Source organism: Heteronotia binoei, chromosome 1, assembly GCF_032191835.1.
Source record: "Heteronotia binoei isolate CCM8104 ecotype False Entrance Well chromosome 1, APGP_CSIRO_Hbin_v1, whole genome shotgun sequence".
NCBI lineage: Eukaryota > Metazoa > Chordata > Lepidosauria > Squamata > Gekkonidae > Heteronotia > Heteronotia binoei.
This window is the reverse complement of record NC_083223.1, coordinates 271,553,692-271,580,933: the sequence shown is the minus strand read 5'-3', so window position 1 is coordinate 271,580,933 and position 27,242 is coordinate 271,553,692. Positions and strand designations below refer to the sequence as shown.

Below are 27,242 nucleotides of genomic sequence, written 5' to 3'. Positions count from 1 at the left end.
TAAGTTACATGTCCCGGATGCCATGAGTATAGTTCATTCACATGAATGTTACATCATGGAATCTGTATGTATGTATATACACTATATATATATATACACAACAGGAAGTGTCCTAACTAGGGTTGCCAATCCCCAGGTGGGGGCAGGGGATCACCCAGTTTGGAGGCCCTCCCCCCGTTTCAGGTTCATCAGAAAGCGGGGGGGGGGATGTCTGCTGGGCACTCCATTATTCCCTATGGAGACCCATTTCTGTAGGATATAATGGAGAATTGATCTGTGGGTGTCTGGGGCGTTGGGGGGGGCTGTTTTTGGAGATAGAGGCACCAAATTTTTAGCATAGCATCCAGAGGCTCTCCCCAAAATATCCTCCAAGCTTCAAAAAGAGTGAACCGCGGGGTCCATTTCTATGAACCCCCAAAGAAGGTGCCCCTATCCTTCGTTATTGCCTATGGAGGGAGGGCATTTAAAAGGTGTGCCGTCCCTTTAAATGTGATGGCCAGAACTCCCTTCAGAGTTCAATGATGCTTGTCACACCCTTGCTCCTGCCTCCACCCCTAAAGTCTCTTGGCTCCACCCCCAAATTATCCTGGCTCCACCCCCAAAGTCTCCAGACTTTGAAGCACGGGTTTCGGGCTAGTGCATACATAAATGCATAGATGCATACACCACACTGGCTCTGAAGATGAAAAAACGGGGCTATTCCAACTGAGCCAGCCAGTGTACAAAAGTAATCTAATACCGAGGGCGGCATTTGCGCTTCGGAAGGTCTGAAGTTCACGGCCCGTCGTTATGACACGCTCACCTGTTGCCAAAATTCCTTAGCAGAATTCCTGAGGCATTCCCTCACCCCATTCCTGTTTGTTCCTTGAGTCTGAGTTTTCCAAGTTCTGCTCCTCCCACATACAAATGCTGCCTCCACCCTAAACGCAGCACGGTTGCAAAACCAGCTGGCAAGACGAAAGACTTCCTGGCACAGGTTAAAGAAGAGGTGCTCCCCATGGGCAGGGCTTCAAAAAAAAAAAAAAACATCGGAGAAGGATTAGGGATAATTGCAGAGGGCAGGTAGGGCCAAGATGGAGTGCGATACTTATCTGCCTTCAATAATTTGGGCAGGGTGGAATGGAATCTCCCCCGGCATAGAGGGATGGGCCAGAAATTCAGGAGCTCCCTCCTTGTTTTACAACCGCATCGATGTCGCTTGAAAACAGCAGCTGGGGCACAGGAGACAATGAACCTTAAGACAAGGTGACATAAGAGCTTGGAAACAACAACAGACAGTGAAGGTGCATTCCCTCAGCGGTCGTAAAAAAAAAACCAAGGCAGGATTATGGGCAATTGAGAAATAGTAATTAAAAGTAGAGTTGCCAATCCCCAGGTGGGGGCAGGGGATCCCCCCGGTTTGGAGGCTCTCTCCCCGCTTCAGGGTCATCAGAAAGCGGGGGTGGGGAGGGAAATGTCTGCTGGGTGCTCCATTATTCCCTATGGAGATCAATTCCCATAGGGTATAATGGAGAATTAATCCACAGGTATTGGGGGCTTGGAGGGGGCTGTTTTTTTTGAGGTAGAGGCACCAAATTTGCGGCATCGCATCCGATGCCTCTCAAAAGATCCTCCAAGTTTCAAAAGGATTGGACCAGGGGGTCCAATTCGATGAGCCCCAAAAGGAGGTGCCCCTATTCTTCATTGTTTCCAATGGAGGAGGGAAGGCATTTTAAAGGTGTGTGGTCCCTTTAAAAGTGATGGCCAGAACTCCGTTCGGAGTTCAATGATGCTTGTCAAAACCTTGCTCCTGGCTCCGCCCCCAAAGTTTCCTGGCTCCACCCCCAAAGTCCCCACATATTTCTTGAATTGGACTTGGCAACCCTATAGGGAGGCCAAACTTAATACTGTTGTGCTAAATAAGAGGCTACAGCTTGATTAACAGTATGGATTGGGGTGGGGGGAGCCCTTTTGGATTAAAGAGCTCCATTATACGTGGCTTGGGTCGTTGTTTCCAACGGAGGGAAGGCATTTTAAAGGGGTACGGCCCTTTGAAAAGTGATGACCAGAACTCTCTTCGGAATTCAATTATACTTGTCACACCCGTGCTCCTGGCTCCACCCCCAAAGTCTCCTGGCTCCACCCCCAAAGTCTCCTGGCTCCACCTCCAAAGTCCCCAGATATTTCTGGAATTGGACTTGGCAACCCTAAATAAAAGCGAGTTGGCCAGCAAACTGAGGTCCCCACTCCCACAGGCTGCTCTTCGGATCAGCGGTGGGACCTCAGACAGGCACAATGCCATAGACTCCACCTGCCAAATCAGCCACTTCCTCCTGGGGAACCATTGCCAGGAGTGACCCTCTGACAGATGGGTGCAGTTCTGGGTTCTCACAAGTCATCTTGGCGCTCAGAGAACCTTCTGACACTTCCAGACTCAAAGATGCAATCTTGGCTTCTTCTCGGGATGAGAATTTTTTTCCCCTCTGGTGTGTGTGTGTGTGTGTGCGGGAACTGACTCAGAAAGAATGAAGGGGGAGTGAGTCCCTTTAACCAGTGCCAGTTTGGTGTAGTGGTTAAATGTGCGGACTCTTATCTGGGAGAACCGGGTTTGATTCCCCACTCCTCCACTTGCACCTGCTAGCATAGCCTTGGGTCAACCATAGCTCTGGCAGAGGTGGTCCTTGAAAGGGCAGCTGCTGTGAGAGCCCTCTCCAGCCCCCACCCACCTCACAGGGTGTCTGTTGTGGGGGGAGAAGATATAGGAGATTGTAAGCTGCTCTGAGTCTCTGATTCAGGGAGAAGGGCGGGGTATAAATCTGCAATTCTTCTTCTTCTTCTCCTCCACATGCAGCCAGCTCAGAGAACTTGGGTCAGTCACAGTCCTCTCAGAGCTCTCTCATCCCCACCTACCTCACAGGGTGTCTGTCTGTTGTGCGGAGGGGAAAGGAAAGGAGATTGGTTTTTTTTTTGTTTTTCATCTTTGGCTACGTTTATTACACAGAAGACATTTCCCTTTGCTGCCTAAGAAATCTAACTCTTTTGTTGCTATAATTGTACAAATTTAAATTACGAAAACAAATTACCAGCAGAGTCTGGATTTGGGGAAGGCAGGGAAGGAAGCGCTTCCGCAGCCCGGTCGTTGTCTCCCGGTAGCTTCATTGCTTCAGAGTACAGGGGGGCGAGGGGAAATAGGACAAGCGTTTGCCTTTGGACACTGTAATCTTGAAATTTGTTATCGTACGCCAGACAATTTCACTGCCGTTTCTTTAAAAGGGTGTTGCAACGTGGGAGGGGGGCCATAAAGAGCCAGCGTGATGTAGTATTTTGTGCGTGGGACTTCAGACATTGGAATCTTGACTCAAACCCCCAGTCGACCTTGATGCTTGGGAGGAGAACTTGAGTCAGTCAGTCAGTCACGGTCTCATCTATTTACAGGGATCCCAGACTTTACAATACATTCATAGAAGACCAACAAAGTTCAGAACATGTCTGTTCGACTTCCAGGTTCTCCGGAAAGGAAAGGAGATTGTAAGCTGCTCTGAGACTCCCAGTGAACGGTGAGGTATAAATCCATTCGCTTCTTCTTCTTGCGTTGCTACAACTCTTAATGAGGATAGGTCTGCGGTCAGTCAATAGTGTTGCCAGACCAGCAGCAGTTTGCAGAGGTCAAGCACCTATCTAATCAGTGTCACATGACATCACTTCTCGCATAAACCAGAAGTGGTACCATCGTGATGGCACAACATTCCAGGATTCACTGACAACTCTATGGTTTAACCATGGAGTGAATCCTAGAGTGTCATGCTGATATGATGACATCATAGAGAGCCAGTTTGGTGTAGTGGTTAAGTGTGCGGACTCTTATCTGGGAGAACCGGGTTTGATTCCCCACTCCTCCACTTGCGCCTGCTGGAACGGCCTTGGGTCAGCCGTAGCTCTGGCAGAGGTTGTCCTTGAAAGGGCAGCTGCTGGGAGAGCCCTCTCCAGCCCCACCCGCCTCACAGGGGTGTCTGTTGTGGGGGAGGAAGGGAAAGGAGATTGTGAGCCACTCTGAGACTCTTCGGAGTGGAGGGCGGGATATAAATCCAATATCTTTAATTTGTGGTTCTTACAGGAATGGACATTATAACATTGGCACAACGTTACTCCCCATCCACCATTTTGATCTTGCTGCTCCATGGAGATCTCCAAGCAGATGATCTCCCACCTAAGAGGAAGACCCGGTAAAACTATTCAACCGCCATCAGGATTCCAGATCCTCCATCATCATCATCATCATCATCATCATCATCATCATCATCATCATCATCATCATCATCATCATCAACATCATCATCATCATCATCATCATCATCAAAAACCAGGAGTCCATTGGTACTTCTAAGATTTTAACAGGATTTATTCCAAGATTAATTTTTGTGATAAAGTGGCCTTTGACTCCCCCAAAATATTCTGGAATGTTGTTTATTTTTATCAACCCTGAAGAGCTACTAGACTCCGGTTTTCTTGAGTTTACTAGCTGGTGATATGTGCCACCTAGTGGTCTCAGCATTTACTGCAGCCTTAATTTCCCTACATTTGTAAGGCTAGGGTTATGAACATATGAACATATGAAGCTGCCTTCTACTGAATCAGACCCTCGGTCCATCAAAGTCAGTCTTGTCTACTCAGACTGGCAGCTGCTCTCCAGGGTCTCAAGCTGAGGTTTTCCACACCTATTTGCCTGGACCCTTTTTTGGAGATGCCAGGGATTGAACCTGGGACCTTCTGCTTCCCAAGCAGATGCTCTACCACTGAGCCACCGTCCCTCCCCAAATCCTTATTTTAACCAATACATACAAATACATACATACAAATAAATAAATAAACCCAAATGACAACATGGTTCCTATCCAGCCCTATTCACTAACACAAGCATATACAATTTATTTATTATTTATTTATTAATTTCATTTATATCCCGCCCTCCCCCACCTCGGCAGGCTCAGGGCGGCTAACAACATTCCATAAAAACATACAGTACCACAAGTACAAGACTGGAAAGGGACAGAGATAAAATAAAGATATCCACTGTGTGTTGTGTTTCTTTGAACAATCGTAACTTTATATTCCCCTTTCTATATTTTTTACAATGTAAAATGTTGCTTGCATTTTTAAAAAGCCCTTTATATATACTTCGGGCATTAGTTGTACGCTTTAGCAATGACTACGTCATAGAAAGAAAGAAAGAAAGAAAGAAAGAAAGAAAGAAAGAAAGAAAGAAAGAAAGAAAGAAAGAAAGAAAGAAAGAAAGAAAGAAAGAAAGAAAGAAAGAAAGAAAGAAAGAAAGAAAGAAACCTGTGTGTTTCTGGAGAGAAAATTTTGGCAACAAATAAATACCAGTTTTAAGAACACAAGAACATAAGAGAAGCCATGTTGGATCAGGCCAGTGGCCCATCAATTCGAACACTCTGTGTCACATAAGAACATAAGAGAAGCCATGTTGGATCAGGCCAGTGGCCCATCCAGTCCAACACTCTGTGTCACATAAGAACATACCATACCAAACCTTTAATGGCATAATAGATTCAGATAAAAATACACAGAATATAAAAATTTAAACATTGGAGATAAAATCAAAATAAAACCGAGCTTACAGATACATTCAAACATGCTCAGGATTAAATTTAAGGATGTCAGCCAGAAATTTTGCCACAGCCTCACTAACCACCCCCTCAGTATCACTCAATAAATAATAACAGGGTGGCAGAATAGACAAATCTGGAGAAAAAGAAAGCTTGCCAAATAAATCTTTACGGAGGTTATGGTAAAAAGAACAATCAAGCAATATATGCTGGATTGAGTCAGGGGTATTCGCTCCACAGGAGCAAAGTCTGTCGGCTAAAGGGACTCGCTGATATCTCCCTTGTAAAACTTTGGAGGGAAACGCGTTTAGTCTGGCCAACATAAATGCCCTGCGATGACTTGGAGTGGTTAGGTCTGATAGATAATTGGGCATTTTGCCACAAAAAGCATAAAGACCTAAGGAAGCTGGAGAGCAAGTATAAGGGAGAGTTGGCCGTAATTTCGTTTCCTCCAATTCCCACAGTCTCAGTTTAATACATCTGAAGATATATGACTCTTCAGAGGTAGAAAAATCATCTACCTCTAACCCCAATTGATTGAGTTTAGACAGAAGCACTGCTGTCCAGGACGAAATATATGGGTCTCTTTTCATACAATCAAGAAGGCTGTTGGGATCTGTTCTAAAATGAATTTTGAGCCAGAATTTAAACACTGCAATCCAGGCTTTTGTCTCCACCAAAGACTGACCCACTTCAGAGCAGAGAGCAAAGTAGGACACACATTTTGGCAAACCAAGAATTTGTCTAAAGAATGAGGCTTGAATGCCCTCCACTTTCCTGGTAAAAGCTGAGATCCATATAGGGATACCATAGAGGATTTGGGCAAGCGTTTTGGCTTTGAATACTTTAATAGCTGCTGGAACTAATTGGTTGCCCCTTGCAAAGAAAAACTGTTTAATTTGAGCAGCTGAACACTTAGCCAAGTTGATGGTGTTGTTACGATGTGAAACCCAGCTTAACTTGTGGTTAAAAGTGATCCCCAAGTATTTAAAAATTTTTGTTTGCTCGATTGTTGAATTGCCAATAAACCATCTCTGTGGGCCCCAGCAATTTGAAAAGACAACTACTTTAGATTTGGTATAATTGATAGTAAGTGAATTACAATTACAGTAGTCATAAAAGGCGTTCAAATACCTTTGCAGGCCCACTCTTGTACAAGAGAGGATGGTAGTGTCATCGGCATAAAGTAATAAGGGGACCGCTCGGCCTGCAAGTTTAGGCGGATGACCATTGATAGGGGTCAAAAATTGTGCCAGGTCAGTTAAAAATAAATTAAAAAGATGTGGGGCCAGCACACAACCTTGTTTTACCCCCTTTAACACTGGGATTTTACTAGTCAAGTCACCGCTAGAAGAAAATTTCACTTGGCAAAAGGTATTAGAATGAAGTTTCCTCAAGAGAAACAGCAAACGAGGGTCCATTCCCAGGTAACCAAGCTTGATCCATAGTTGGGCTCTATCTATTGAATCAAAAGCACCCTTCAAATCGATGAAGGCAGCATATAATTTTTTTGACCCGGTATGCATATATTTTTCAGCAAGGAAGGCCAGAGTGCAGCAGTGATCCATAGCAGATTTGCCTTTGGAGAAGCCAATCTGTTCAGGACCTATGATGTTGCCTAGGCGCATCCAGTCAGTTAATCGGAGTTCTAAATGTTTTGCATACAATTTGCCCACTATAGATAATAAACTAATGGGGCGGAAGTTTTCTGGTAACTCCAACCCCCCCTTTTTGTATATTGGGATAATTATAGAGTCAAGCCAAGAGTCAGGGATGGAGCCATGCAGATCGATAAAAGAGAACAATTTTGCAAGGGGCAAGAGCCACCAATCGGCAAACTTTGTGAATACCTCAGCGGGAAGGCCATCAGGGCCAGGTGCTTTACCCGCTTTTAAATCCTTCAATAACTCACTGATTTCCTCTAGAGTTACTGGAGGCCAGACCGGCATATCAGTAACTGAGGGGTTTGCTAAGATAGGAGGGGATACACATGGGGCAGCAAAAATGTTAGAGAAGTAATCAACCCATGTTTGCTCAGAGATATTTGGGTCAGTAACAGAATTGTTTTTTAGATTACCTGAAATGATTCTCCAGAAGGCCTTATTATCGTTAGATTTTATCGAGTGGTAAAGTTGGTCCCATTTATTCTGAAAGAAAGCTTTCTTTTTGGATGTAGTAAGCTCCAGGTAGGCTGTCTTGTAAGCAATGTAGGCCTTAATTTTTGATTGGTCTTTGGAGTGACAAGCCTCTTTAAAATGAGCTCTCAGTTCTTGTTTCCAAGCTAAACAATCTGTATCGAACCAGCTGGAGAAACTAGACCTAGACAAGATCACCGGTTTAGCTTTGGCACTACAATAATCAATTAATAATGAAAATCCTGAAAGGATTGAATCATCTGAATTGGAATTTATGATTGAATCCCTTAATCTGCATAGCGCTTCAGAGCCAAAGAGGGAAGAAAACTCCCTTTCTAGGGCCGGGGACCACTTGATTTTTTTTAGAACATTCTCAGGGGCCTTCATGGATTGGGAAGGTGATACCATATTAACCTCCAGATCCAATCGTAGGGATAGAGTTAGGGGCAGGTGGTCACTTTCTGTGCGCGGATCGATGTAAAAGTTATCGATAGATGACAGAAGGTTGGGTGAGCCCACACAAAAATCTATCACACTGCAACCCCTTGTGGAAAAAAAAGTAAAGTCATTTGCAGCTGGAAATTTGGAGAGACCATTAAATATTATAACATTGTGCGCTATGCAGAATTCAATTAATCTAAGACCCGCCTTATTGGTTAAAGTATCTTTAGAACAACGGGGTAAACATAGTTGTAGTGGAGGGGATTCAACCGCTTCAAAGCCAAAATGAGAGATCCATTTCTGATTGTTACTGCCTATCCGAGCATTAAAATCACCAAAAATCCTGAGCTGAGCAGTATGGAATTTCCTAGACAAAGACGTCACATAGTCAAAAAATTTCTCCCAGACAGCATCTAACTCCAGCTCACCATTAGAAGGGGCTAAATAAACATTAATCATGATTAGGGTCAGTGCTGGGGAGGACAGCAATAAAGCCTGGGCAATTGGCGGGCAAGGATCCAGGAGGATCACCTTAAATGGTAAGCTGGATTTCACCAAAGCAGCCATGCCTGCTTTACTGCGACCTTTAGAGTGAGTTCTATAAGCGGGGAGATTAAAAACTTTAAAATCCGTCAGTCTAAAACTGTCTTCTGCCCATGTTTCCTGAAGGAAGACACAATCAAAGGATTTCAAAAAGTCCAAAAAATCTGAGTCATTCGCTTTACTCTTCCACCCAGCAATGTTCCAGGAGATGATGTGGATCTGGAATAATCAAGTGCAAATTGAACAGGTGGTAGCTGGCTTCCGCCCCTCCCTCCCTCCCTTCCTTCAAGAGGAAACTGCAGCTGCTCCCAGCAGACCTTTAAAGGTACCCACATACCCTGGTAGCAGTCCTTCACAATGCCCACCACACAGGCTCCACAGAGAGAAAGAGAGAGTGGGAGAGAGGGGAAGGAAAGAAGGGAGAAAGGGAAAGAAAGGGAAATAAAGAAATGGGAGGGAAGAAAGAGAAATAAAGAAAGAGAAATAAAGAAATGGGGGAAATAAATGGGGGAAGAAAGGGAAAGAAATGGGGGGAAGAAATTGAAAGAAAGGGAAAGAAAGAAATGGGGGGAAGAAATTGAAAGAAAGAAAAAGAAAGAAAGGGGGGAAAGAAAGGGAAAGAAAGAAAGGGGGAAAGAAAGGGGAATTAAGGGAAACAAAGAAACGGGGAGGGGGGGGAATAGAAAGAAAGGGAAATAAAGCAATGAGGGGGAAACTTACCTGAATGGTGACAGTGACTTTTCCAGGCCTCACTGCGATCTTGGCCAGCCAGCCAGGCCTCAGGGAAGCCACCACACAGAGCGGCTGGTCCCCGTGATCCCAGCCGGCCAGCCAGGCCCCAGGGAGGCTGCCATATGACTTGGCTTGGCTCAGCAATCCCCAAGGGCCAGACCACGTTATCTCGAGGGCCATAAACGGCGCTCGGGACAGACGTTCAGCACCCCTGCTCGAGGCCCTATAGAATAATCATGTCCTATAGAATAATCAACCTCTATCATGTTGGCTTCTCTTATATTCTTATGTTCTCCACCTCCAAGGGCAGGGAATGGCAAACAACCTCTGAAACATGTTTTCTGAAAAGCAAGTCTTGCTCGCCAGCTAGTGGTGCATAATGCTACAACAGCTCGAACCCCTGGCTGCCAGACAACCTTAGGATCTCCTAGCTATGCTGCACACAATGCAATACAACAACAACAACGACGATGATGACGATTCATCCTTCTGTACTAAATTCTATCAGCTCAGCATTCACCTTAAAATGCTTCTCAAATTACAGTTTTCCTCATAAAGCCTTCCTCCCATCATACTTTTAAAATGACTTTCTCCTCTGTGGCCACTGTGGCATGAGGAAGATTTCCATCGGTCTGCTTTGTGTGCTTTAGTTGCTTTCCCAGTTTTGGTGTGGAAAAAAATTAGAAAGTTTATCAAATCTTAGAGTTCAGCAAAATTCTCACAGAGGGTTTGAACAATGGAGCCCAGAAGCAAGTTTGTTTTTTTTTTGGGGGGGGGAAGAAGAAGAAGAATTGCAGATTTATACCCTGCCCTTCTCTCTGAATCAGAGACTCAGAGTGGCTTACAATCTGCTATGTCTTCTCCCCCCACATCAGACACCCTGTGATGTAGGTGGGGCTGAGAGAGCCCTCCCAGAAGCTGCCCTTTCGAGGACAGAGTCTCAGAGCGGCTCACAGTCTCCTATATCTTCCCACCCCACAACAGACAGCCTGTGAGGTGGAAGGGGCTGAGAGAGCTCCCCAGAAGCTGCCCTTTCAAGGACAGAGTCTCAGAGTTGCTCACAATCTCCTATATCTTCTCCCCCCACAACAGACACCCTGTGAGGTGGGTGGGGCTGAGAGAGCTCTTACAGCAGCTGCCCTTTCAAGGACAGAGTCTCAGAGCGGCTCACAATCTCCTATATCTTCTCCCCCCACAACAGACACTCTGCGAGGTGGGTGGGGCTGAGGGAGCTCTCACAGCAGCTGCCCTTTCAAGAACAACCTCTGCCAGAGCTATGGCTAACCCAAGGCCATTCCAGCAGCTGTAGGTGGAGGAGTGGGGAATCAAGGCCTGTTCTCCCAGATAAGAGTCCGCACATTTAACAACTACACCAAACTGGCTCTTCAGAAGAAAGAGCACAATAATATTTAGAGGTTCCGGAGGTCCGTTCCTGTGAGCTCCTGCCCAAAATGAGGTCTGCTTATAGCCATAAAATACTGTCTTTACTCAGCTTAATGCCACACTGCCTCCTCCTACATAACTGCTTCCACCATCACAATAACCTCCCTCGCTGGAACCGTTCAGACGCAGAACACCCCCGATTATAAAGAATGAGAATAATTCCCAATTCAGCGATTTGGGGGGGACACTATGCACAGAAATGCCAATAAAGGAAGATGTTGTGTGGTGTGAATATGGGCTAAATGGTCTGGTTGGATGGTGCGTCTGTCAGACATACATCTTCTGATCTGCGAAACCAACAGAAGGATGGCCACAGTTTGTCAAGTTGATTCAAATGACAGAGGAAAAGTCATTTGAATCAGTTCCTTTGCTAAGATTAACTATTAGGTTGTGCAGGGTTCCCCCCCATAAAAAAATCCTAGCAGGATTTGCATATTAGGCCGCACCCCCTGACATCCGCATTGGTTCATACAGAGAGCCAGTTTGATGTAGTGGCTAAAAACCCCCCTCCAGAATCTCTTGCAAAATTGGAGAAAACTGCTTCCTGGTTTGAAAGCAGTGATCAAAATTTCTTTCAGAGCCAGTTTGGTGTAGTGGTTAAGTGTGTGGACTCATCTGGGACAACCGGGGTTGATTCCCCACTCCTCCGCTTGGACCTGCTGGAATGGCCTTGGGTCAGCCATATAGGTCTTGCAGAGTTTTTCCTTGAAAGGGCAGCTGCTGTGAGACCCCTCTTCAGCCCCACCCACCTCACAGGGTGTCTGTTGTGGGGGAAGATGATAAAGGAGATTGTAGGCCGCTCTGAGACTGTCCTTGAAAGGGCAGCTGCTGTAAGAGCTCTCTCAGCCCCACCCACCTCACAGGGTGTCTGTTGTGAGGGAAGGAGATAAAGGAGATTGTAGGCCGCTCTGAGACTGTCATTGAAAGGGCAGCTGCTGTAAGAGCTCTCTCAGCCCCACCCACCTCACAGGGTGTCTGTTGTGGGGGAAGAAGATATAGGAGATTGTAGGCCGCTCTGAGACTCTGTCCTTGAAAGGGCAGCTGCTGTAAGAGCTCTCTCAGCCCCACCCACCTCACAGGGTGTCTGTTGTGAGGGAAGGAGATAAAGGAGATTGTAGGCCGCTCTGAGACTGTCCTTGAAAGGGCAGCTGCTGTAAGAGCTCTCTCAGCCCCACCCACCTCACAGGGTGTCTGTTGTGGGGGAAGAAGATATAGGAGATTGTAGGCCGCTCTGAGACTGTCCTTTAAAGGGCAGCTGCTGTAAGAGCTCTCTCAGCCCCACCCACCTCACAGGGTGTCTGTTGTGGGGGAAGAAGATAAAGGAGATTGTAAGCCGCTCTGCGACTCTGATTCAGAGAGAAGGACGGGGTATAAATCTGCAATTCTTCTTCTGCTTCTTCATTTCACACAGGGCTTTTTCTACAGAAAAGCCCAGTGGGAACTGATTTGTCACACTTCCTAACAAAAAGCCAGCTGGAACTGTGTTCCTGTGCATTCCTGCTCAAAAAACCCCCTGAGGGTGTGATGGTCCGGCCACAGTGGCTGCAGGGAAAAGTCTGATTTAGGGTTGGTGCTGTAGCAGTGCGATTCTTCCTCAATCTCCTTTTGTCCTCAAGACCAGCCATGCGTGCGTTCTCAAAGGAAGAGACAGCCTGGTGGATGGTGTGCCTCCATGCTTTGCGATCTGAGGCTAGGTCAGACCACTGGTGATGGTTGATGCGACAGGTGCCAAGGGATTTCTTCAAGGAGTCCTTGTACCTCTTCTTTGGTGCGCCTCTATTTCGATGGCCGGTGGAGAGTTCGCCATACAGGGCAATCTTGGGAAGGCGGTGGTTTTCCATCCTAGAAACATGCCCTGCCCAGCGCAGCTGCGTCTTCAACAGCAGTGCTGCACACACACACGCACGAACACTGTGGCTAATAGCCACTGATGGACCTCTGCTCCATATTTTTATCTAAATACTTTCCCTGAGAAAAGGTTATCTCAAGATAACAAGCCTCCTAAGTCTTTTGAGCAAGGATTTTTTTTCACACATGTTTTCCTGTGCTGGTTTCGGTTGTCAGCCTCCCACGTTATGCTTCTCCCTTCTTCTAGCAGTCTGCTCGGTGGTGCCTCACGCAAATTAGTCACACGGTCCACACCTTCATTTGTGTCCTCATTGCCCTTATTTGATTCCTCATTATGGGATGTTTATTCCCAGACACCCAAGCAGTCTTCGACAGCAGCCGTCCTTGTCTTGTCCTTCCTGAAACAAAAATAATTTAGTAGAGAAAAGTCTTGATAGACAATTTTTCAGCTACTCTTTAAACTCACTGAGCAGCAATTTGCGTCTTTGCTATGGAAACTAGGATCAGAGTGATCTCTTTTTTTGCGAGAGTCTAATGTGCAAGGTGACCAAAAGTCAAGTAAGATTGTTTCTCTTTGGGGAGGGACGGTGGCTCAGTGGTAGAGCATCTGCTTGGGAAGCAGAAGGTCCCAGGTTCAATCCCCGGCATCTCCAACTAAAAAGGTCCAGACAAATAGGTGTGAAAAACCCCAGCTTGAGACCCTGGAGAGCTGCTGCCAGTTTGAGTAGACAATACTGACTTTGATGGACCAAGGGTCTGATTCAGTAGAAGGCAGCTTTATATGTCCATGTCATGTGAGGGGAATTTCTACTGTGAGTATTTCGCTGATTGTTAATGCCTGGCACCAAAAATGGAAAGCTAAAAAATGATTAGGGTTTGTAGAATCTTTCGGGCTCAAGTGCCGTGCTCTACTGGAGAAAGTTTTCCTTCCAGACGTTTCGTTCTCAGCTGCGGAGAACATCCTCAGTGGCGTTGCAGCCGGAGCAGGCGCTCTGACCTTCTTGGCTGCTGTGCATTGAGTGGGGCCAGGGCTGCTGGAGAACTGCTATTTCAAGGCTGGAGGGGGTGTGGTGAGAGGGCAATTGGTTTGTGAATGTACCCATTGTTTGGTGGGGCTTCCTGGAAGGGTGGTGATAAGGAAACTGGCTGTGGAATGTGACCATTGTTCTGTGTTGATTGCTGGGAGGGTTGGAAGGGGTGTGAAGATAAGGAAGATGGTTGTTGACTGTGCTGATTGTTCTCTGGAATGTGCTGGTTGTTCTGTGACCTTCTGCAATTTGTAGTCTGTAGGGTGTTTTGCAGAGCTGGATACCAAGAATGGTGGATGGAAATGCCTTCTCCCTTTCTGTTAAAGAAGGCATTTCCATCCACCATTCTTGGTATCCAAGAGCTGTTTTTCATGCTTTAGAATCACGTAATTATTTGTAATATGTTACGCTATATTACGTTTTAAACTCTAGAGCATGGGAAGGCAAACTGGCTCTTTCACGCATATTGTGTGGCTCTCCAAGTCCCCACTGTCCCGTTGGCTGACTCGGAGACAGCATTTCTCTCTTTAGACCACTTCTCCAAGCCAAGCCAGCCAGCAGTTTGGAGAATGCATTTAAAGTTAAAGGTGCTCTCTTCCCACCTCCACCTCCAAATCTATTTTCCTTCCTTCCTTCCTTCCTTCCTTCCTTCCTTCCTTCCTTCCTTCCTTCCTTCCTTCCTTCCTTCCTTCCTTCCTTCCTTCCTTCCTTCCTTCCTTCCAACATAAGAGAAGCCATGTTGGATCAGGCCAATGTCCCATCCAGTCCAACACTCTGTCACACAGTGGCCAATATATGTGTGTGTGTGTATACACACACACATATATATACTGTGGCTAATAGCCAGTGATGGACCTCTGCTCCATATTTTTATCCTCTTGAAGCTGGCTATGCTTGTAGCCGCCATCACCTCCTGTGGCAGTGAATTCCACATGTTAATCACCCTTTGGGTGAAGAAGTACTTCCTTTTTTCCATTTTAACCTGACTGCTCAGCAATTTCATGGAATGCCCACGAGTTCTTGTACTGTGAGAAAGGGAGAAAAGGGACTTCTTTCTCTACTTTCTCCATCCCATGCATAATCTTGTCAACCTCGATCATGTCACCCTGCAGTCGGAGTTTCTCCAAGCTAAAGAGCCCCAAGCGTTTTAACCTTCCTTCATAGGGAAAGTGTTCCTTCCTTGCAGCTCTCAAACCTCTGACATTCATATCTTGTGGCTCTCAACATCTGATGTTTATTCTATGTGGCTATAAAGTTAAGCAAATTTGGCCGCTCTTGCTCTAGAACAATCCCCCCCCCCCCACAAACACACATTTTCTTCTGCATAAATGTAAAAGTATGAATTTGTCTCACATTGAAACAGATCACTGATTCGTCGAGATTGCTCTTGTCGACTCAGATTGGCAGCAGTCCTCTAGGATTTCAGGCCAAGGCCTTTGATATCCCCTGGGATGTAAATGTTTTGAATGGAGAGGCCAGGAATTGAACCAGAGACCTTCCGCACAGCTCAAAGATGCTGTTCCACTGAGCTATGGCTCTCCTTCCCACAGGCATTTTCTATCTTCCGTGCAATGTTCTTGGGCAAATCACGAGAGAGAGGGCAGGAAGGGTTGCACCAATGTTCATTTCTCATGGCTCCTTCTTAACACACCCAAGAAGAAGAAGATATTGGATTTATATCCCGCCCTTCATACTGAATCTCAGAGTGGCTCACAAACTCCTTTCTTCCCCCACAACAGACACCCTGTGAGCAGTGTTCCCTCTAAGCTGAGTAGGCATGAGCTAGCTCACAGATTTTTAGCCTCCAGCTCACGCATTTTTGTCTTAGCTCAGGAAAGGTTAACCCCAGAGCACACTAATACATGCAGTAGCTCATAAATTGAAGGCCAGTAGCTCACAACTTTAATGCCGGTAGCTCACGAAGTAGACTTTTTGCTCACAGGGCTCTGCAGCTTAGAGGGAACATTACCTGTGAGGTAGGTGGGGCTGAGAGAGTTCTCCCAGAAGCTGCCCTTTCAAGGACAGCTCCGCGAGAGCGATGGGAGACCCAAGGCCATTCTGGCAGCTGCAAGTGGAGGAGTGGAGAATCAAACCCAGATAACAGCCCTCACACTTCACCGTGACACCAAACTGGCTCTCAAGGAAATTCTGACCACCACTTTGGGGCCAGGAAACAGTTTTCTCCAATTCTGCAAGGGATCCTGGAGACTTTTTTTTTTTGCCACATTCTGGGCATGGAGCAGGGGTCACTGGGGATGTGGGGGAGGGGAGAGTTATTTGTGAATTTCCTGCAGGGGGTTGGACTAGATGACCCTGGAGGTCCCTTCCGACGCTATGATTCTAAATAATGTTAGGAAGGAAGCGATAGCTGAATAATGATAAGGAATGCTGCTCATTGCATCACCCTTATCATCAAAGGGAAGAAGAAGAAGAAGAAGATATTGGATTTATATCCCGCCCTCCACTACGAAGAGTCTCAGAGTGGCTCACAATCTCCTGAACCTTCCTCCCCCACAACAGACACCCTGTGAGGTGGGTGGGGCTGGAGAGGGCTCTCCCAGCAGCTGCCCTTTCAAGGACAACCTCTGCCAGAGCTATGACTGACCCAAGGCCATGCTAGCAGGTGCAAGTGGAGGAGTGGGGAATCAAACCTGGTTCTCCCAGGTAACGGTCCACACACTTAACCACTACACCAAAGGGCATTCAGATCTCTGTTGTAGTTCAAGGAAATACTGTGGTATAAATCACTATGCCCAGACAGGACTGGATTTTAGCGTTGTTATTGGAAGACATTTATTTTTTATATTGTGTCCTATTGTTCACTTTCATTTCTCTTTGAATAGTCAACGCAACTTTTAGAATTTTAGCCGTTGCAGTTGTTTTAAATGAGATACTAATGGGGTGTTCTCATAGGAGCAGAGGAAAGTTTTTTTGGGGGGCATATACTTGCCTCTGAGCATCCATAGCCAATTTGGTGTGGTGGTTAAGTGTGCAGACTCTTATCTGGGAGAACCGGGTTTTATTCCCCACTCCTCCACTTGCAGCGACTGCAATGGCCTTGAGTCAGCCATAGCTCTGGCAGAGGTTGTCCTTGAAAGGGCAGCTGCTGTGAGAGCCCTCTCCAGCCCCACCCACCTCACAGGGTGTCTGTTGTGGGGGAGGAAGGTAAAGGAAATTGTAGGCCACTCTGAGACTCTGTCCTTGAAAGGGCAGCTGCGGTGAGAGCCCTCTCCAGTCCCACCCACCTTGCAGGGTGTCTGTTGTGGGGGAGGAAGTTAAAGGAGATTGTGAGCTGCTCTGAGATTCAGGGTGGAGGGTGGAATATAAATCCAATGTCGTTGTCGTTGTCGTCGTCTTCTTCTTCTTCTATAGACCAGGAATGCTGCAAGTTTTGCTGTGAACACATTTACCAGTTGAATGTGCTGTTTTCAAAGATAGCAATCAGATGTGAGCTGATTGCTCCTTTTGTTCGGTTCACTTTGCGCAACCATGAACGCCTGCCAAATTGTTATGCACTGGGTTTAGCATCACTGACTACTTAGCCAAACACTGAAGGGTAGAGTATTACTGAAACCCAGCATTTGTTGACTGATTTATATGATTTTTGATTGATGACATTGGCTATTTAAGCACTTGCCTGATGAGTTATGCAACATGGGTGGGGAGCTAGAAGATCTCAATGGAGTTGTGGGAGAACTTGGAGAAGATGGGATTTACACCCCACCCTTTGCTAGCCAAAGGAGTTTCAGAGCAGCTTAGAAATCTCATTTCCCTTCCCTTCCCCACAACAGACACCCTGTGGAGTAAGTGGGGCTGAGAGAGCTCTCCTGGAACTGCCCTTGAGCAGAACAGCCTTGAGAGAACTTGTGGCTGACACAAGGTCAGATTAGCAGGTGAATGTGGAGGGGAATCAAAGACGGTTCTCCCAGATAAGAATCCGCACACTTAACCACTACACCAAACTGGCTCTCACTTGCATGTGTGAAAAGCCAATTGAATATAAGAACATAAGAGAAGCCATGTTGGCTCAGACCAGTGGTCCATCCAGTCCAACACTCTGTGTCTCATAAGAACATAAGAGAAGCCATGTTGGATCGGGCCAAGAGCCCATCCAGTCCAACACTCTGTGTCTCATAAGAATGTAAGAGAAGCCATGTTGGATCGGACCAGTGGCCCATCCAACACTTTGTGTCTCATAAGAACGTAAGAGAAGCCATGTTGGATCAGGCCAATGGCCCATCCAGTCCAACACTTTGTGTCTCATAAGAACATAAGAGAAGCCATGTTGGATCGGGCCAATGTCCCATCCAGTCCAACACTCTGTGTCTCATAAGAAGGTAAGAGAAGCCATGTTGGATCAGGCCAGTGGTCCAACCAGTCCAACACTCTGTGTCTCATAAGAACATAAGAGAAGCCATGTTGGATCAGGCCAACGGCCCATCCACTCCAACACTCTGTCACACAGTGGCCAAAACCATGATGCCGTCAGGAGGTTCACCAGCAGGGCCACAAGCCCTCCCACTGTTGCCTCCAACCACCAAGAACAGAGAGAATCACTGCTCCAGACTATACCACTGTTCCATCTATACCATGTGACTAATAGCCAATCATGGATCTCTGCTCCATCTGTTTATCCAGTCTCCTTTTGAAGCTGACTTTGCTTATAAGAACATGGAGTGTGTATGTGCGTGTGTTAAGTTTCAAGTGCCAGCTTCTGTGCAGTTCTGATCGACTCAGCCTATGGCCCATCTAGTCCAACACTCTGTGTCACACAGTGGCCAAAAAAACCCAGGTGCCATCAGGAGATCCACCAGTGAGGCCAGGGCACTAGAAGCCCTCCCACTGTTGCTCCCCCAAGCACCAAGAATACAGAGCATCGCTGCCCCAGACAGAGAGTTCCATCTATACCCTGTGGCTAATAGTCACTGATGGACCTCTGCTCCATATATTTATCCAGTCCCCTCTTGAAGCTGGCTATGCTTGCAGCCACCTCCACCTCCTGTGGCAGTTTGCTTTGAGGATAAAATGAAAAAGGAGAGAATGTTGAGCCACTTTTCCTCCCCACTGGGTTGAAAAGCAGAGTATATATGAAGCTAAAACAATGTGGCTTGTCAGAGGGTAGATGGAGAGGGTTCCTGTATGTGTGTTTCTGTATGTAAATCTGAATGGAACCCCGAGAGAAGAACAATCTCCATGGCTCTCTGCCCTCAACTTTGATTTCCTTGTTACTTATATTTAAAGCCTTGCACAGTTGATTTTAAGTTCCTTGTAGAGCATGAAACTTATGTCAGCGGTTAGGATAGGGGTGTCAAACATGCAGTTCAGGGGCCAAATCAAGCCCCCTATCAGACCCCCGAGCAACTGACTATCATCTGCTTCCTTCTCCCTCTTTCTTGCTTCCTTCTGCATAGCAGCTTACTTTGCCAGGCTCTCTCAATCCCAGAGCAGAGCTACTGAATCAAGCCTTTCTTCCTTCTATTGGCTGAGGCTCCTCCCTCCCCTAGTCCCCTGGGGAAGGAAGGAAAGAGCCACAGCTTCTCAAAGTGTGAAACATGATCCTGCTATGTCCGTTTGTTCATTTTTCCTTCGTGTTTGTTACTGTTCTGAGATTGGTAACCTTTGGGTTGATTCACAGGATGGTAACCCGGTTGCAAAACATTCCGTGTCTCTCCCTTTGGGCTCTCCCTCATTCTATTCTCATTGCACGGAGATGATTGCTCGACACACCTCCATGGCACTGGCAAGAAAAGATGGGGAAAACCAGGGGGCGGGTTTCCCTTAGGAGATTCATGTGCACGTGGTCCTGACATCACTCAGGAATACCTGCAACATCGTTCTGAAATGAAGAAAAATGTATTGATGCAGTGACTAAGGATGAGGAACGTGGCCCTCACTTGCCAGGATGGCAGAGGTCTGTATTGTCTACTCAGACTGGCCCTCACTTGCCAGGATGGCAGAGGTCTGTATTGCCTACTCAGACTGGCCATCGCTTGCCAGGATGGCAGAGGTCTGTATTGTCTACTCAGACTGGCCCTCACTTCCCATGATGGCAAAGGTCTGTATTGCCTACTCAGACTGGCCCTCACTTGCCAGGATGGCAGAGGTCTGTATTGTCTACACAGACTGGCCCTCACTTGCCAGGATGGCAGAGGTCTGTATTGCCTACTCAGACTGGCCCTCACTTGCCAGGATGGCAGAGGTCTGTATTGTCTACTCAGACTGGCCCTCACTTCCCATGATGGCAAAGGTCTGTATTGTCTACTCAGACTGGCCCTCACTTGCCAGGATGGCAGAGGTCTGTATTGCCTACTCAGACTGGCCCTCACTTCCCATGATGGCAAAGGTCTGTATTGTCTACTCAGACTGACCCTCACTTGCCAGGATGGCAGAGGTCTGTATTGCCTACTCAGACTGGCCCTCACTTCCCAGGATGGCAGAGGTCTGTATTGCCTACTCAGACTGGCCCTCGCTTGCCAGGATAGCAGAGGTCTGTCTTGTCTACTCAGACTGGCCCTCGCTTGCCAGGACGGCAGAGGTCTGTATGGTCTACTCAGACTGGCCCTCACATGCCAGGATGGCAGAGGTCTGTATTGTCTACTCAGACTGGCCATCGCTTGCCAGGATGGCAGAGGTCTGTATGGTCTATTCAGACTGGCCCTCTCTTGCCAGAATGGCAGAGGTTTGTATTGTCTACTCAAACTGGCCACTGCTTGCCAGGATCTCAGGCTGGCAGAAGTCTTTCATACCACCTCTTACTTGAGGTGACAGGGTTTGAATTTGGGACTTTCTGTATGCCAAGCAGATGTTCTACCACACATCCTTGGGTCCTCCCATGAGGTGCCATAAAATGTCTGTGGAATGCAATCACAGAAAAATGGCCTCTCTAATGTGTCCAGCTAACTAATCTATCTGGAGGTCTCCAGAGAACAGCCTTGGAAGACTACGGAGTTTCATATCTTTCTGCAAAAAAAAAAAAATCCTATTTGCATATTAGGCCACACCCCTAAGAAGTGACATCCCCCGTTCAGTAGGTTACGTTTTGCAAATCGACACAGAACAGTGTAGTGCCATTAGCTGCATTTCATGGACTTTGTTTATTTATTTGATTAATCACATTCATATCCCGCCCTCCCCTGATGGGTTCAGGGCAGCTAAAAGCAAAACAACATAGAATATTAAAAACAAAATATACAACAAAATCGTTCATACATTTTGCCACCATTAGAAACCAAGATGAAGAAGATGAAGATATTGGATTTATATCCCGCCCTCCACTCCGAAGAGTCTCAGAGCGGCTCACAATCTCCTTTCCCTTCCTCCCCCACAACAGACACCCTGTGAGGTAGATGAAGATATTGGATTTATATCCTGCCCTCCGCTCCGAAGAGTCTCAGAGCGGCTCACAATCTCCTTTCCCTTCCTCCTCCACAACAGACACCCTGTGAGGTAGATGAAGATATTGGATTTATATCCTGCCCTCCGCTCCGAAGAGTCTCAGAGCGGCTCACAATCTCCTTTCCCTTCCTCCCCCACAACAGACACCCTGTGAGGTAGATGAAGATATTGGATTTATATCCCACCCTCCACTCCGAAGAGTCTCAGAGCGGCTCACAATCTCCTTTCCCTTCCTCCCCCACAACAGACACCCTGTGAGGTGGGTGGGGCTGAGAGGGCTCTCCCAGCAGCTGCCCTTTCATGGACAACCTCTGCCAGAGCTATGGCTGACCCAAGGCCATTCCAGCAGGTGCAAGTGGAGGAGTGGGGAATCAAACCCGGTTCTCCCAGATAAGAGTCCGCACACTTAACCACTACACCAAAAGATGCACGTTGACGCTTGTGATCATTCTGATGTTTCTGATTCGGTTCTATTAATTCAGTGAGCAGTGTTCTCACGGGGCCCAATGAAAGACCTTGTCCCTCCTCACCCCCCCAAAAAAGAAAAACACAGCCAGAGAGAGAGAGCGCTGTGTGCCGCAGGAGTGCTCATTCATGGGCGCCGCCACATCTCTCAGTCTCTTTGCGAGCCCATTGGAGGCTGGAGGTGGCAGAGAGGATGGAGCATGTGGTCTGGAATTGCATGGCTTTCTAGCGCCTTCCCTATGCCAGAAACCCTTTTTTGAACCAGAGCCCTGGCCAAGCCAGCCGGAAGTGAGTTCCTGGGCATTCCGATTAAAAAAAGGCCCTAAAGTTAGTGGTCCTTCAGTTATCCTGATCCCCAAGTATTTTAGGTATAAACAACCAGTGTTCCCTCTTAGCTGAGTTAGCGTCCAGCTCACAGATTCCTGTCTTCGTTCAGGAAGGATGACTGCAGAGTATAATAACTTATGCAGTAAATAGCTCACAACTTAAATGCCAGCAATTTACAACTTTAATGCCAGTAGCTCACAAATCAGAATTGTTGCTCACAAGATTCCGCAACTTGGAGGGCATGTTGTTTACAACTTTACGACAGTTGTAGGCAATCAATTGGACATGGACATATGAAGCTGCCTTATACTGAATCAGACCTTTGGTCCATCAAAGTCAGTATTATCTACTCAGACTGGCAGCGGCTCTCCAGGGTCTCAAGCTGAGGTTTTCTACACCTATTTGCCTGGACCCTTTTTTGGAGATGCCAGGGATTGAACCTGGGACCTTCTGCTTACCAAGCAGATGCTCTACCACTGAGCCACTGTCCCTCCCCGATTATGTCACAGGGTTTTTTAAAGTGTTTCTAGCAACCTAGGGTCTGAGGCGCATGCGCTTTGAATGTAAATGTTGAAAGGTCCAGGCTTGCTCAATCACATAGGAGCTACAGAGCAAAACCCCTATTTTCTGCATTGGCTGAGGCTCCTGCTTTGGGGAGGAAGGAGGGGGAGGCAGAGCTTGCTTTGCCAGGTTCTTTCAACTGCACATTGGCGCTACTGAGCCAAGCCTCTCTTTCTTCTGTTGGCTGAGGCTCCTCCCCCTTCTGGTCCCCTGGTGAAGGAAGGAAAAAGCCAGAGCTTCCTTTGCCCAGTTCCTTGGATCCCATAGGAGAAATACAAAGAAAATACCTTCAGTAAGTGCTAATGTTTTAAGTTTTTTTTTAAAAAAATCTTTAATTGTGATTGTCTGTGTCCTTTATAAAGTTTCTATCTCTGCTGCCTAATCGTAAATGGGAATACACACAGCCTGACCCAGCCCAACATGGACCTGGCCCTCCAAGCTCTAATTTCTGTCAGATCCGGCCCTCATAACAAATGAGTTTGACACCCCTGATTGATACCCTGTGGCTAATAGCCACTGATGGACCTCTGCTCCATGAGTTTATCCAGTCCCCTCTTGAAGCCATCTTTGCATGTAGCCACCACCACCTCCTGTGGCAGCTTGCTTGGAGGATAAAAGGAAAAAGGGGAGAACGTTGAGCCACTTTTGTTCCCCACTGGGTTGAAAAGCAGAGTATATCTGAAGCTAAAGCACACAATTTGACTTGTCGGAAGGCAGATGGAGAGGTTCCCTGTATGTGCGTTTCTGTGTGTAAATCTGTACGGAACCCCTGTACGGGTTTGGGGAGGGACTGTGGCTCAGTGGTAGAGCATCTGCTTGGGAAGCAGAAGGTCCCAGGTTCAATCCCCGGCATCTCCAAAAAAGGGTCCAGGCAAATAGGTGTGAAAAACCTCAGCTTGAGACCCTGGAGAGCCGCTGCCAGTCTGAGAAGACAATACTGACTTTGATGGACCGAGGGTCTGATTCAGTATAAGGCAGCTTCATATGTTCATATGTTCAACCCCGACAGAAGAACAATCTCCATGGCTCTCTGCCCTCAACTTTGGTTTCCTTGTTACTTATATTTAAAGCTGCCTTAAGTACCTTGTAGGCCACGAAACCTATGTCAGTGGTTAGAATATACCAAAGATTGACTCATCAAGAGAAGCAAGCCAAGACTCTTGGAATGAGGTATATATATAAATGAAAGGAAGGCGCTAAATGACTTTTCTTTTAATTGATTCTTTTATTAAACCGGGTAGCTGTTGTCAAACAGGAAATGAACGACCAGATTGCGATCATCAAAAGAACATCAAGTTCTCCCTTGAAGCCGATGGAAGAGAGATGCGTCGATGGAAATCCTCAGAGCAAGACACTGGACAATTTCCCCTTGCAACAGAGTGCATTCAAGGGGTCACAAGTAGATGATGTCTAGGATGCAGTGGTGCCCTGGGTATTCGGTGAACTTCTTGGAGCTCTTGCTACTTCAGCTTCTGGCACGGGACCGGGAAGACTGGTTGTTTCTGCTGTTGTTGGTGCTGCTGTGGCAGCTGAGGCTTCCCAGGAGTACAGCAAGAAGACTCCCGGTTACTGTGGCACCCTCCGCTGTTCCTCCGGCCCAGGCAGCAGGAACTTTCCTTCTCATCGCAGGAAGGTTTCCGGCGGCTGCAGCAGGAACTGTCCTCTCTCTCCTGCTTGTGGCAGTGGTCCTTCTCCTGACGGGAACACATCCTCTCTGGTTGCAGATCTGAAGGAAAGAAGGAACAATCTAGGATTAACTTGAGCTAGGGTGCTATGGTATCCCCAGTAGTAATGTATGGCTGTGAGAGTTGGACCATAAGGAAGACCAAGCACAGAAGAATAGATGCTTTCGAGATGTGGTGCTGGAGAAGAATCTTGAGAGTCCCTTGGACTGCAAGAAGATCCAATCAGTCAGTCCTAAGGGAAATCCACCCAGACTGCTCCCTGGAAGGTCAGATGCTGAAGCTGTAGCTCAAATACTTTGGCCACCCAATGAGAAGGGAGCACTTGCTGGAGAAGATCCTGATGCTGGGAAAGACAGAAGGCAAAAGAAGAAGGGGACGGCAAAAGATGAGATGGCTGGACAGCGTTACTGATGGAACTAGCACAAATTTGAGTAGACTCCGGAGGATGGTGGAAGACAGGAGGGTCTGGCATGACTTTTTCCATGGGGTCGCAAAGAGTTGGACATGACTGTGTGACTGAACAACAACAACAAAGTGTGCATTTCTATCCCTCCTTCCTCTGAGGAACTCTCCTACTTTAACCTCACAATGTTCCTTTGGAGTTGGTTGGACTGAAACAAGGATTGGTCCATGGCTGCCTACATCAGAACAAGAACCCCATGAAATCGTTCCCTTCTAAAGCTTTTCTGAGGATCTCATAGGCATCCCTGGAACTGGAGGACAGATCAGTAAGTAGCATTTAGCCTTCATAGTGTCACAGTGCCCCCAGGTTTAGAGGCAGAAGATTTTATTCTCTATTCTTTGTTTGGTTTTGCCATGTTGTAGAATGACTCAAGTCTCTTTGGGGGAACCTTTGGGGGAAGGAAGGAAGGAAGAAAGAAAGAAAGAAAGAAAGAAAGAAAGAAAGAAAGAAAGAAAGAAAGAAAGAAAGAAAGAAAGAAAGAAAGAAAGAAAGAAAGAAAGAACAAAAATCAGCAAATGTCTACCTCCATTGTGGTTTGCTTCTGAGCATCTTAGAGGCATAACACTCACTATACCTTGAGACGAAAAGCTGGACTGGATGGACTTTAGGCCCGATCCAGAAAGGGAATTCCAGAACTTCCACATAGCATAATCTATACAATTTAAGGAATTTACTACCATCCAAAATGGTAGTTTTTAGAAGAAGATGGTGATATTGGATTTATATCCCGCCATTCAATCTCAGAGTCTCAGAGCGGCTCACAATCTCCTTTACCTTCCTCCCCCACAACAGACTCCCTGTGAGGTAGGTTGGGCTGAGAGAGCTCTTATAGCAGCTGCCCTTTCAAGGACAGCTTTGCAAGAACTGTGGCTGATCCACTGCCATTCCAGCAGCTGCAAGTGGAGGGGTGGGGAATCAAACCAGGTTCTCCCAGATAAGTGTGCACCTAATTACTACAGGAAACTGGCTCTCTTTTAATAGCCATATTTTGTCCCAGACCTTCTTCCACCTTCCAATTAACATCTGTTGAGCAGTTTTACATACAGAGAAGCAGCCCAGAGTCTTAAGACACCTGGGTGAAGAAACAATATTTCATGCTCTTTCTAGAGAGGCAGAAGACCTCTCTACTCTTCCAGAATGGATCTTCCGTGTTCCTTTTTTACCTACATCATCCCATCTGGCATGTGCTCCATGTTTGGATGTTGTAGAATGAGAACAGATCACCCTTACTCTGAAGACAGAAGGAACAAAACTGCAGAGCGTATCGGGGGAAGAAAAATGGAGACGCTTACCTGGTTCCTTGAGACGTTCTCTGGAAGAGAAGCAGAGTTGTTCTGAATGAAAGATTCTCATCTGGAAGACTTTTTATACAGTTCCTAAAAACTGCGCAACCCTCTCAAAGTGTGAAACATGATCCTGCTATGTGCATTTGTTCATTTTTCCTTTGTATTTGTTACTGTTCTGAGTTTGGTAACCTTTGGGTTGATTCACAGGATGGTAACCCGGTTGCAAAACATTCCGTGTCTCTCCCTTTGGGCTCTCCCTCATTCTATTCTCGTTGCACGGAGATGATTGCTCGACACACCTCCATGGCACTGGCAAGAAAAGATGGGGAAAACCAGGGGGCGGGTTTTCCTTAGGAGATTCATGTGCATGTGGTCCTGACATCACTCAGGAATACCTGCAACATCATTCTGAAATAAAGAAAAATGTATTGATGCAGTGACTAAGGATGAGGAACGCGGGAATCCGCCTTCTACAGAATCAGACCATTAGCCCATCAAGAACTCTATTGTGTACTCAGACTGGCCCTCACTTGCCAGGATGGCAGAGGTCTGTATTGTCTACTCAGACTGGCCCTCACTTGCCAGGATGGCCAAAGTCTGTATTGCCTACTCAGACTGGCCCTCACTTGCCAGGATGGCAGAGGTCTGTATTGCCTACTCAGACTGGCCCTCACTTGCCAGGATGGCAGAGGTCTGTATTGTCTACTCAGACTGGCCCTCACTTGCCAGGATGGCAGAGGTCTGTATTGCCTACTCAGACTGGCCCTCACTTGCCAGGATGGCAGAGGTTTGTATTGTCTACTCAGACTGGCCCTCACTTGCCAGGATGGCCAAGGTCTGTATTGCCTACTCAGACTGGCCCTCACTTGCCAGGATGGCAGAGGTCTGTATTGTCTACTCAGACTGGCCCTCACTTGCCAGGATGACAGAAGTCTGTATTGCCTAATCAGACTGACCCTCGCTTTCCAGGATGGCAGAGGTCTGTATGGTCTACTCAGACTGGCCCTCACTTGCCAGGATGGCAGAGGTCTGTATTGTCTACTCAGACTGTCCCTCACTTTCCAGGATGGCAGAGGTCTGTATTGTCTTCTCAGACTGGCCTTCACTTGCCAGGATGGCAGAGGTCTGTATTGTCTACTCAGACTGGCCATCGCTTGCCAGGATTGCAGAGGTCTGTATTGTCTACTCAGACTGGCCATCGCTTGCCAGGATGGCAGAGGTCTGTATTGTCTACTCAGACTGGCCATCGCTTGCCAGGATCTCAGGCTGGCAGAGGTCTTTCATATC

The 27,242-nt window shown here is 46.9% G+C and overlaps 1 protein-coding gene across 1 annotated transcript in view; it reads left to right on the top strand.

Moving 5' to 3' along the window:
• The window catches only part of LOC132583291 (keratin, ultra high-sulfur matrix protein-like), a 34,693-nt gene extending 10,758 nt beyond the window's left edge, over positions 1-23,935 (top strand). The window contains exon 3 of the mRNA XM_060254989.1: positions 23,763-23,935. Within this exon, the coding sequence (XP_060110972.1) occupies positions 23,763-23,935 (173 nt within the window). The remainder of the gene's footprint in view (positions 1-23,762) is intronic.
• Positions 23,936-27,242: the final 3,307 nt, after the last annotated feature.